At 46.8% G+C, this 13,122-nt stretch overlaps 1 protein-coding gene across 1 annotated transcript in view; it reads left to right on the forward strand.

Moving 5' to 3' along the window:
- The window catches only part of ADAMTS12 (ADAM metallopeptidase with thrombospondin type 1 motif 12), a 343,281-nt gene extending 333,756 nt beyond the window's left edge, over nucleotides 1–9,525 (forward strand). Inside the window, exon 24 of the mRNA XM_075268182.1 lies at nucleotides 8,992–9,525. Within this exon, the coding sequence (XP_075124283.1) occupies nucleotides 8,992–9,131 (140 nt within the window). The 3' untranslated portion in view covers nucleotides 9,132–9,525. The remainder of the gene's footprint in view (nucleotides 1–8,991) is intronic.
- Nucleotides 9,526–13,122: the final 3,597 nt, after the last annotated feature.

The raw sequence follows: 13,122 nt of genomic DNA on the forward strand, positions 1-13,122 counted from the left end.
GCACTGTGACCAGGGGGCCCTAGAAGACGAGACCCACTTCCTGCTACACTGCACCAAATACTCAGCTGTGAGGGCCGTCTACTACCAAAGACTCTCTGCCCACATCCCAGACTTCATATCTGCAGACGAGAAGAGGAAACTCTACATCCTACTGGGAGAAGAAGAGGCCACTGTGGAGATCGCTGCCCAATACGTGTCCAGCTGTCACCAAACAAGAGGAAGATAAGACTCCACGGACTGTTATATTTATCCCAATACACCCGCCCCACCCCACCGCCACCTCCAACCCCACCCCCCCATATAGCAGCCACCAACGAAGAGTAAGATGAGACTCCATGGACTGTTATGTTTATCCCAATACACCCGCCCCACCCCACCCCCACCTTCAACCCCACCCCCCATATAGCGGTCACCAACGAAGAGGAAGACGAGACTCCATGGACTGTTATAACCCAAACCACCCCCCCATACCCACCACCCACCCAACCCAACTCCCCCCCCCCCCCCCGCCCACTTTACTAGCTTTGGCAACGCCAAATACCTATTCGGACGTGCCAATAAAGCATTTTTGATTTTTTGATTTGATTTGACAATGCCACAATCACAATCACTATAAAGATAATCCTGAAATCCTACAGCTTTCATACTGATGACTGAGTGTAATAATTGGCTTATTCTCCCTGATCTGTAGAGATCACTTATTATTATTAGCTCAGGCATGTTCACAATGAGACAATCACCTATATAAATATAAAAATAACCCTGAAATCCTGCTGCTTCAACACGATTATGGAGTCAAATAATTGGCTAATCCTTCCTGCTCTGTAGAGATCACTTATATAAGCACAGGCAACTTTACAATTTCACAATCACCTATATAGATAACACAGGATCCACCATACACAATAGGTAACAGATTATCCATTCCCCTACCTGCACAGGGCACCGAGCACACCCACAAAATCTCCCCATAGACGTCAATGACCGTCTCCAGATTACATGTTCTTCCTATGGTACATGTGGCAGCAGTAAAGCAGAACTCTGAATGCTGCTAATATGGCTGACCCGTAAAGAGTAAAAAAAAATTTTACAATCCAGTAATAAAAACATATTAGAAAATAATATTATCAGCCTCTGGGTTTAGTTAGTAACTAGAGAGGAGTGAGTAGTGAAATATTCGATAGTCGATATTCGTTTCGAATAGCCCCTCAATATTCGACTATTCGAATGAATATCGAATCCCATTATAGTCTATGGGGAAAAAAACTTCGTTTCAGGGGAAACCACTATTCAACTCAGGAGGGTCACCAAGTCCACTATGACACCTCAGCAAATGAGGACAACACCTCTGCAATGCAACTGGGACAGCAGAGGAAGCATGTCTGGGGGCATCTAACATGCCCAAGTCCCAGTATTACACCACTAATAATGCGGGAGCTGACTTTTTCCCATAGGAATGCATTGAACAGCGTTGGTTGGCCAAATGCCATACAGTTTACAGCATTCGGCCAATCAACGCTGGTTCTGCCGGAGACTCGTGAGGAGTCCATTGTGGTCCGATCTCAGATGTAGCAGTGTTGCGTACACAGCTCTGCTATACTTGAGATGTAGCAGAGCTATGTTAACTCTGCTATACCTGAGATCTAGCAGCATTGTGTCAACTCTGCTACATCTGAAATCGGACCACAATGCAGACTGCTGTGGACCGATCTTAGACTCCGCCTCCTCCAGCAGTTGATTGCTGAATGCTGTACTCTGTATGGCATTTGGCCAATCATCGCTGGTCAATGCATTCCTATGGGAAAAAGTCAGCTCCCGCATAACGCAAACTGACAGGGATCCCGACCAGATAGAGCCCCAAAGAGCTGGGTGAGTAACATTCCCCCCTAAATAAAGGTAATCCCTAGCTAACCCTGCCTGTACCTCTATCCCTGTCTCACAGTCACATAGTTCACAGTCTCATATTACCCGAATCTGAAATCCACTATTCGTAAAAAGTGGAGGTCACCTGATTTAGCCAGCCAATTACTTTTTCCGATGCCTTTGTTGTTCCTGTCCCACCTCCCCTGCACAGTTATTGGTGCAAAAAAAGCGCCAGGGAAGGTGGGAGGGGATACGAATTTTTACTGCATTTGCCGCCTGGTATTCCATTGGAATTGAATATCTCGAACAGCCTAATATTCGATCAAATACCAGTTCGATCGAACGCCGTTCGCTCATCTCTATTAGTAACACGTATATAAGCCATACATTGCCTTTAAGTATCTGATCAGCCAATTACAGGCAATTTATCTGACAACGTAGCAGAAGATGTGCCGCAGATGTTCACCAGGGAGTCCACGTGTCTTCAAGGCGTCTACAATTAACGTGACATCCTCACTTGAGCACATAATTGTTTGTAGACCCCGACTGTGATCTCAAAATATCTACAGAAAATACAGGAGATCATTATCCCCATGAAGGGTTGTGCACATGTAGGGTCACTTATCGGGGGGATGGCGCGTGGCTGTGTTTACAGGACTGTATCACTGCGCCTCTTGTGACCTATTAGGGATCTGTTGAAGACCTAGTCACACTGCGAGATTCAAGTGACCCGAACATTTCTGTGTACGGCACTGGATTCTAGCGACAGACTCCCTTCAAAAACCAAACAAAATATGTCACTTATTTATTACAAACTAGCATCTGGCTGCAACTTCGTCTGCCGGTCGGCGTTGGCGCTGAGCCGCGAATATGTAAACAATTGCCTCTGGTTATGATACGCCAGGCGCAGCAACAGGGGCCCCCGTGCATCTGCTACACCCCTAGGCCACACCCCCTCCCGCGACACCCCTCTCCCCCCTCAGCCTCAACACCCGCCTCGCCCAACCCCCCTCCCGTAGCACCACCCTCCCCACCGGGCCTCCCCCTTCTGCGGTGGCCCCCGCACCTACCTCCGGTCTCCCCTACCGCAGAACCCCCCCCCCTCTGCAGCGGCCCCCCTCCCGTGGCCCACCATCCACTCCCATGGCACCCCCACACATGGCGGTCCCCTGGCCTTCCGTTCCCCGGCGCCCCCACCCCCTTCCCCTCATTTTCCCCCCCAACAACCCTCCCCGCCACCCGGCGGCACCGCCCTCCTACCACGGCACCCCCCTCCCACGGTTCCCCCTGCTCCGCTCTCACCCTCCTTCCTCGGCACCCCCCTCCCGTGGCAGCCCCCGGCCCAAGCTTGGCTGAACACGGCAGGGTCCCGGCGTGCTGACTGAAAAGCTATAGCCGATACACCGGGCACACGGCTGGAAAATCAGGCTGTATGTGTGGTCCTCTCCGGAGTGAATGAAAGCCGCCATCTTCTTTAGCTTGCAGCCCGGCCGATCGCTCCACCCACACTGCAGCCATATATATAATATACAATTAGGGTTGAGCGATCAGGATTGGGAAAGATCAGATCCCGATCGGCAATCGATTAAATTTCACGATCAGGATCGGCTAGAAAATGATTGGAAATCGGATTTTAAAATCAATCCTGAAATCTCTCAATCGGCTCATCCCTAGTGGAGATACAAATTTGTCTGGTTTTATTTATTTCCATAACAAGAAATTGTCTAAATTTTTCCTTTTTTTTTGGTAAAACTGCTTAGATGTTGTGGTCAGCATTGACTTCTGCTTCTAAGGGGTTAAATAGCAAGTATGGTTGATAATGGGGAGGGTGATATCAGAATCAAAAGTTCATGGGGTTATCTGAGGTCCTAGGGACAGCAGAATTGGAATCCTTCTCCTCCTGACACCTGCACACGTTCCCTTGCCCACTGGTTGAAGTGAGAGGTGCAAGTATATGCAGCTTCACTTTAACCAGTGATATCTCCGGATCTACTGGGGATTGGGGTGTGCTGTAAAACGTGAGTCTATCCCCTGCGGATCCGGAGTTTGAGCGTCTTGGAGTAACCTGTAATGTACTTTGCTCAAACCCCGAGCCGGAGACGTTGAACATTGTCAGGGGGTGAAAGACGTTTTCTAGGTGAAATTAATAACACAGGGAATCTAAGGGGTTAAACAGCCACGATCACCCACCAATCGCAGGCACCACAGCAGCTTTGTGTCACCTCTGACATCCCCTCCCAATGACCTGGTGCCAACTCCAAGACGTACTGCGTAATGATACGTCACAAGGCCGGAACTAGTTAGGACAACCTGAGCCCGGATCCCGCAATGCCGCAACTTATACACAACCGCACCGCATCATCCATCTTTCCCTAATTTTGTTAGGGTCAATGGAGGCGGCCATATTCCGACAGTCCCGACCCAACCATGGCTTATCTAAATTGAACGGACACACAGAGCGTTACCCGGCCAGAATACAGACATCTGAATAGGCCCCGAGTCTGACGGATCATAATTGCTATTTTTCTGCTTCTTATTTGCACGTAAGCGCCCACACGATATCCCGAGAGCGAGCGCTGCCTAATCCTGCACCCAGAAATGATGAGTCTTTCATGTTTTCTATATTATATGGGACGTAGAAGCGGAGAGCTATAGTGTTTTTGATCCCGGTGTCTTCTCCTGTCAGAGCCCTTTCATTTCTTGGCCGCAGGAGATGACGGAAATCTAACATTTGATATAAAATTGAATTCTTGGCCAGGGGCTGCGGGATCAGCCGCTGCGCTAGAGGAAGACTTGACGCCTTCTGAGGATGAATTATGGCGATACGCGACCAATTTAGAGACACGTGCGCTTATCTACTGAGCCATTCGGAGCTTACACGGTGCTCTGACTTGTTTAAAGCGAAGCTGCAGGATTCATTATACAGTCGTTACAGTCTGAGCAGTGGCCATGTCTATGACTTCCCTGGTTACTGGGGTCAAATAGATACTATACACCGTCATGGTAGATCCAAAAACTTCTACAGGAGTAGAGCAGAGCCAAGTAAAAGTACAGCTCGTCCCGCAAAGAATAAGCCCTCCCATAGTGATGTGGACTGAAAAATAATAAAGTCATGGCAACAAGAAAAATGGTCGCTTACACAGTAAGTAAGCGGCCATTTTCTTGTGGCCTGTGGGCCTGCGCAGCCGGCTCTGCCCGACGCCTATAAGTTTGACCGCCTGCGCCAGAAGAACACGCATGAAGAGGACGTTCCTGAAGAAGATGGAGAGTTCTCTCGCAGCATTGGGGCCGCCCCCAGTGCTGTGAGAGAACTCATTTGCATACCAACGAAATCCGGGACTTCTACGGAACGGTGGCGCGGAGAAGACATCTAAAGGTAGGAGAAGAATAGCCTTTCTTAAGACTATTCCTACGTGTCCACCAGAAAAAAATAGTGTTTTAATGATAGAATATGAGTCTTAGTTGACTCACATCCTTAAGATGGACGCACTACACGTCTCATACAAACCCTGCAATGGTGCGCACTGCATTGTATTTAGGGGTATCGGAGTACAGGGGGCTGAAGACTTTTGCACATCTCACTTTTTGATTGTTATTTGATTAGACTGTCGATCACCTTGTATCGTTCTCCGTCCACTTCACAATTATCGGTTGGTTGGAAAGTTTGAGGTTGTAAGGGGACAAAACGTGAAGGTCCAAGGGGTGTGAATACTTTTGCAGACACTGTAATCTCACGTCATCACTTAGCCAACTTCCTGACCTGGAATATTTCAATACTTTATACTTCATAGCCTTGGAAGAAAATCAGATGTGAATAGACAGCTAGAAAAGCTTCGCTACACAAACATTTTGCCCCTTCGCAAGGCCGCGGCTAGGAATCCATTCCAAGGTGTCGCCTTCACGGACTTCTTTTTTCCATTAAGACATCGCTATTTGCAATTTCCAAGGTGCACAAACTTTGTTTGCACTTCAAGAAGGAAAAGAATAGAAGAAATAGAAGATTATATTATGGGGTCTCAGCTCACGACTCCATCCAAGAGCAAAAATGACATTCATCTAGAGGTTGCCGCACGTACACTATATGGAGATAAGTATCGGCCCCCTCCACATTGCACCCATAGGAGCTTTTATGACTTTCTATTCTATAGGCATTAATATGGAGTAGTCCCCCCTCCCCCTTACTTGCACTCGTCTTGGAAGGCTTTGACATGATGAGGTGTCTGGATGGCGCTGAGGTCAGGGCTCCGTACAGGCAGTCAAGTTCTTCCATACCGTACTTCCGCAACCATGCCTTTAAGGACCTTACTTTGGGTACTGCAGCACCCCCTTTGCATTGGGGCCCAGTAGCTTTAAGTTACACCAACATGTAAGGGAGCACTGCTAGGAGAGATTCTGTCTGGCATCTGCATTTGCCACATGGCTGTTGTTTTAAGGTTGCGATGCCTGCCAGTCAAACTATGACTGGGTCTGATCAGCCAGTCGGAGGTTGGACATGTGGAGCCTTCAAGGACGCGGGTGTTATAACCTGACACTGTCCTTGCTCAGGCGCCTGTGATTATGTTCATCTTCTAGGCTCTTTGTTCTAGGAACTTGCTTTCATTACCATGATTTTTTTTCATGCTTTCCTGGTTATCTGTTCTCTTGCTGATTTGGTTTTTTCTTTGACCTCCTGGACTTGACCATGACTTGGACTCCAGTATTCCTTTCCTTTGATTTTAGATATTCTGTATCCTCCTGGTTCTGACTCTACTGTATATTCTTTCCCTGTCCTAGCTTTTCTAGTTTGTTCCTTAGTCTGCCCATTATCTGACACATTGTTCTGTAACTGCAACCTGGGTTCCGAGCAGCGAAGTCCATCCTGTCTTTCATTGGGCTCTGGTGAATACCTTGGGGTTGTCTTACACTCTGCCAATGGATCAGTGTTGGATCTATGGATAGGTAGATTGTCTTACTTGTTGTCTTCTCGTCCTGCCTGAATTATTGGTAAAGGTCATTTTCTGCATCATTGGTGGTCTTGAGCAATAAAGTGGTCTGTAGCCTTGGCAGTCTTATGGTAATGAAGAGGTTCTGTGGCAGGGTATTAACATGCTTCATATTTGCAACGGTGTTATTTCCAATATTCCTATTGGTTCATGACATTGACTGGGAATATAATATTAAGGAGGTTCTTTTCAATATTCCTTGAGGTTTAGGTCAGTGAACAGGTTAAGGTCAGAATCCTTGGTGGTCTAGGACAGTTAAAGGGTCAATGTCACTTTACATGGTGTGACGGTGGGGTCCCAATATCCCTGGTGATCTAGGGCAGTGCCCAAATACCAGCATTATAGTGATATATTGCATAGAGCCATAATGTAAGTGATATATACAGAGCCTTCGGCCTTTTCTTAAAAGTTTGAGACATCTCAGCAGGTAAGATATTGCGAATACTTAATGACTTCTATTCCGACCTTACAACACAAGAGGAACCATTGCTGCCATGTTTTTGTTTCTGCCTTAATTTCCCGCGGGGTATAAGCTTCTTCTACATACTTAAGAAACATGCTTTGAATTTGCGGTGCGAGGGTTGCGGGCGGCCTGTGTGTGAAATTGATCATTCAGAATTCCTGTGATGAGATGAGATCAATATTGTAGATCGTGACGGGTTTCATTAAGTCGTTGATGTTTCTTCTCATGTTCTTAAAGTTCTTTGTACAAGAAAGAAATGTGAAGCAGCTTCGTCCGCGATCCGAGGGGGTTCTGAGGTTAATGGGACTCAAAGCCGAGATATCATCATCATATGTTGTCCTATTAAAGGGGTTTTAGAGTTATTGGGGGGGGGGGTCTTCTGTTCAGGATCCTTATCTCTTCTTAAGGGTGTTGAGCAGTTACAAAGAGTGTCTTTAGCATTGGAGGTCTTCTTCTGTCCTACACTGCAGATTGCCTCAAAGGACACTGCGTAATACTTAATCTCTCCTGTGGTGGCGCTGCAGGGAAACTGAACACTTATTGCCTGATTTCCATAAAAATCATCTTAGCCATGTGTAGATAGGGCCCACTTTGGACTCAGCTTCTGGATGCTTCCATAACAATAGAGAGTCAGAAACAACTGGCTGCATTACTTCTGCTGATTATTATTGCTTTACATTCTGCTGTGACTTCCCGCTGAGAGAGGAGAAGAGAGAGCTGCACCGCTCATACTGTGAAAAAAAGAAAAACATGAATGTAATTAATTTCGGGAATTATCTTTGATCTTATCCCCCGTCAGCTTAAATAAAAGAAAATCCAACCGTGAAATGTATTCAAAATGTAATACAAAGTAATTTCACAAAGACAATCTTGGAAAATTGGTGCAATCCAGCTGTGCTGGAACTACAGGTCACAGAAGGTTGTGCAATTCCCAACAATCTAACAGTCATGTACAGTAAATGGTTCTGTATGTTGAGCCTACCAACATACAGTATATATATATATATATATATATATATATATATATATATATATATATATATACATACATATTATTCCATACTAAGGGGTCAAATACTTATTTCCTTCACTGTATTCACAAAAGCAAATATAGCACCACTGGCTTCTACAGCAAAGGCATTCCTCCATAGCACATCTTGTGACTCAAACTAGCCAATAGTAGCACACAGGTCCTTCATTTCTAGCCTCACTGACATACACTCAATTATCACATGACCTATACTAGCCAATAGAAGCCCGCAGGTCCTTCGTTCTGAGCCTCACTGACATATACACAGTTTTAGACCAGCCTTTTTTGTTTTAGAATATAGCAAGTGAGTGATATATTCACAAAACCACTGGCTTTGATGACCTGTATCAGCCAATAGAAGCTCGCAGATCCTTCATTATTAGCCTCACTGACATACACATTGTTTCAGATCAGATTTCCATAATAACCCAGCCATTTCATAAGATGTTGTCTTTCTATCACTAGCAAAGTTTTTAATGATACACACAAATATTGAAATAGACCCAGCTCATTCTACTTATATATTACATATATATTTGTGTATATGTATATATGTCTATAGATGTGGATATTTACATACATAATGTATGTTACATTGTCTCTGCTGATCTGGAATAATTCTGTGATGTTCTTTTCTCTCTTCCTTTGCTCAGATCAATCTTGCAAAAAAGACAAGCTGTCCATTAATTTTTGCAACACTGTGAAGTCCATTGGGAAATGTTCTATGAAAACCATCCAGTCTCAGTGCTGCTTCACATGTTCAAGGAACGAAGATTTTCTTCAAGGAGGCTGAGTCATTGTTTCCATCAAACCCATTCCCATACTGTGTACAGCGATAACTAATATCACCGCCGCCAGACATGACATCCAAGGACTAATACAGAAAAGTTTTTTTCCGAGTGGGTACATTTCCAATGACTGCCAGGAGGTGTTACTCCCCTACCCTTATAGATCATGATGTGTCCATAGATTGCACTATGTTGGTGGAGGTGCAGCTGCAATGTGTACGTGAGGCTGCAGCCAGCAAAGGAAAAGCTCCCAGGAAAGGAGAATTTATACTACAACTACATCGGTCATTAAAGACTGGGAAACTGCATTACTATGAGCATGTCCATCCGATATCGCCCCTCCACTCCTCGAAAGATAAGAAGAAGAGAAGATGATGGGTTCGACTTGGGTTACACTCATATTTACCTGCACAATAAGCTAAATCTACCGGTACACATGTATAACACCTGCAATATTCTCATGTACTTATAGATCATACGTTGGCATATTCTTCTATAAGTGCTACCTACCATATGGTGCTATGACCAGGTACGATGACCTACATCATCGGCTCCATGTCTGGTGACCTTATAAGATTCCAGACATGCGGTGCTCATTGTTACGATGGTGCTAATATGTCTCTTATAATTTGGAGAAGACTTTGTTAGGTTAGGGTCCTCTCTAGACCCGTGGATGACCTATGGGTTTACTCGCTGGTTATCCTCAGACATAATGGGGTTAATCTTCCTGAACTTCTCGCCGAAGATTGAGAAGACACTTCCGTTTTCCTTGTCCACCACTGGCCAGAATTTGGAACCAAGTTTGAGGCACAAACCATCTCAAAATCATCTCCAAATTCTGGCACGTGAGCTCATCTAGGGTCAAAAAAGTGGCTTCCCCCCAAAAAAAAAAAACAGTACCACACCTATCCACAGGTTGTGTTTGGTATTGCACCTCAGTGGTGTTGAAGAGAAGACTGAGCTACAGTATCACACATAACCAATACTTACCAATGCTACTAAATGTCTCTCTGGGAAAAAGTGGAGACCTCCTGGACTCCTTGAGGAGCAGTAGAAGAAGTCTCTCACTATTTCCTGGAAATCGGGGTGTAGGGTACAGTTTATGTTCATGGTGTGGGTATACTGTGTCATCAGACAGAGCCCTAGAAGACATTTAGGAGGTGCTACAGCTCTGCTGGTTCATATGGAGCTCTGTTGGATCCTATGGGGCCCTGCTGGTTCCTATGGGGCTCTGCAGGTTCCTGTGGTGCTCTGCTGTTCCTATGGGGGCTCTTCTGGTCCCTACAGGGCTCTGTTGGTTCCTACGGGGCTCTGCTGGTTCCTGTGGTCCTCTGCTGGTTCCTGTGGTACTCTGCTGGTTCCTATGGGACTCTGCTGGTTCCTGTGGTGCTCGGCTGGTTCCTATGTTGCTCTTAGTTTTCCTGTGGTGCTCTGCTGGTTCCTATGTTGCTCTTAGTTTTCCTGTGGTGCTCTGCTGGTTCCTATGTTGCTCTTAGTTTTCCTGTGGTGCTCTGCTGGTTCCTATGTTGCTCTTAGGGTTCCTGTGGTGCTCTGCTGGTCACTACGGTGCTCTACTGGTTCCTGTGGTGCTCTACTGGTTCCTGTGGTGCTCTACTGGTTCCTGTGGTGCTCTGCTGGTCACTACGGTGCTCTACTGGTTCCTGTGGTGCTCTACTGGTTCCTGTGGTGCTCTGCTGGTCACTACGGTGCTCTGCTGATTCCTTTGGTGCTCTGCTGGTTCCTATGGGGCTCTGCTGGTTCCTGTGGTACTCTGCTGGTTTCTATGGGGCTCTGCTGGTTCCTGTGGTGCTCTGCTGGTTCCTATGGGGCTCTGCTGGTTCCTGTGGTGCTCTTCTGGTTCCTATGGGGCTCTGCTGGTTCCTGTGGTGCTCTGCTGGTTCCTATGTTGCTCTTAGGGTTCCTGTGGTGCTCTGCTGGTTACTACGGTGCTCTACTGGTTCCTGTGGTGCTCTGCTGGTCACTACGGTGCTCTACTGGTTCCTGTGGTGCTCTGCTGGTTCCTGTGGTGCTCTGCTGGTTCCTATGTTGCTCTTAGGGTTCCTGTGGTGCTCTACTGGTTCCTGTGGTGCTCTGCTGGTCACTACGGTGCTCTACTGGTTCCTGTGGTGCTCTGCTGGTTCCTGTGGTGCTCTGCTGGTTCCTGTGGTGCTCTACTGGTTCCTGTGGTGCTCTGCTGGTCACTACGGTGCTCTGCTGGTTCCTGTGGTGCTCTGCTGGTTCCTGTGGTGCTCTGCTGGTTCCTGTGGTGCTCTGCTGGTTCCTGTGGTGCTCTGCTGGTTCCTGTGGTGCTCTGCTGGTTCCTGTGGTGCTCTGCTGGTTCCTGTGGTGATCTACTGGTTCCTGTGGTGCTCTGCTGGTCACTACGGTGCTCTGCTGGTTCCTGTGGTGCTCTTCTGGTGCCTGTGGTGCTATGCTGGTTCCTATGTTGCTCTTAGGGTTCCTGTGGTGCTCTGCTGGTCACTACGGTGCTCTACTGATTCCTTTGGTGCTCTGCTGGTTCCTATGGTGCTCTGCTGGATCAGTCTAACTCAGGTCATACTACTCCGACCATCACATTGTGATCTCCATCCCATTACATGCCTCCCATTCTTCTAATATTTTGGTGGTGCCCTTTATACAGAACTATTTTTGCTCTTGCCGATCCCTTACTTCTCAGTGTATAATTATACAGTATACCCCGACGTCTGACAACTCCGCTCCACATCTCAGCAGACAATTCTCCTTACTGCCATGACACATTGTATTGTACTGATGCAAATATAACTGTGAAATAAAATAAAGGTTATTATGGTTCATGAACACTTTGTCTTGTTTTTTTAGGCTTTGGGATTTAAAAGGCTTGTCTGGGATTAGGAAAAAGTGTCTCCTTTATTCCATGAAACAGTGCCCCTCTTGTTCACTGGCTGTGTCTGGTATTGCAGCTAAGGTATTACTGTATATGGAAAAAGGGGGTATAGAGGTGTTATACGTAATGCGGGGGGACAGTGAGATGTTATATGAAGTGAGGGGGCAGTCAGATGTTATATGGAGTGAGGGGGCAGTGAGATGTTATATGGAGTGAGGGGGCAGTGAGATATTATATGGAGAGAGGGGGGCAGTGAGATGTTATATGGAGTGAGGGGGCAGTGAGATGTTATATGGAGTGAGGGGGCAGTGAGATGTTATATGGAGTGAGGGGGCAGTGAGATGTTATATGGAGTGAGGGGGCAGTGAGATGTTATATGGAGAGAGGGGGGCAGTGAGATGTTATATGGAGTGAGGGGGCAGTGAGATATTATATGGAGAGAGGGGGGCAGTGAGATGTTATATGGAGTGAGGGGGCAGTGAGATGTTATATGGAGTGAGGGGGGCAGTGACATGTTATATGGAGAGAGGGGGGCAGTGAGGTATTATATGGAGTGAGGGGGCAGTGAGATGTTATATGGAGTGAGGGGGCAGTGAGATGTTATATGGAGTGAGGGGGCAGTGAGATGTTATATGGAGAGAGGGGGGCAGTGAGATGTTATATGGAGTGAGGGGGCAGTGAGATGTTATATGGAGTGAGGGGGCAGTGAGGTATTATATGGAGTGAGGGGGCAGTGAGATATTATATGGAGAGAGGGGGGCAGTGAGATGTTATATGGAGTGAGGGGGCAGTGAGATGTTATATGGAGTGAGGGGGGCAGTGACATGTTATATGGAGAGAGGGGGGCAGTGAGGTATTATATGGAGTGAGGGGGCAGTGAGATGTTATATGGAGTGAGGGGGCAGTGAGGTATTATATGGAGTGAGGGGGCAGTGAGATATTATATGGAGAGAGGGGGGCAGTGAGATGTTATATGGAGTGAGGGGGCAGTGAGATATTATATGGAGAGAGGGGGGCAGTGAGATGTTATATGGAGTGAGGGGGCAGTGAGATGTTATATGGAGTGAGGGGGCAGTGAGATGTTATATGGAGTGAGGGGGCAGTGAGATATTATATGGAGAGAGGGGGGC

The sequence above is a fragment of the Leptodactylus fuscus genome, chromosome 1, assembly GCF_031893055.1.
Source record: "Leptodactylus fuscus isolate aLepFus1 chromosome 1, aLepFus1.hap2, whole genome shotgun sequence".
In the NCBI taxonomy this organism is placed as follows: domain Eukaryota; kingdom Metazoa; phylum Chordata; class Amphibia; order Anura; family Leptodactylidae; genus Leptodactylus; species Leptodactylus fuscus.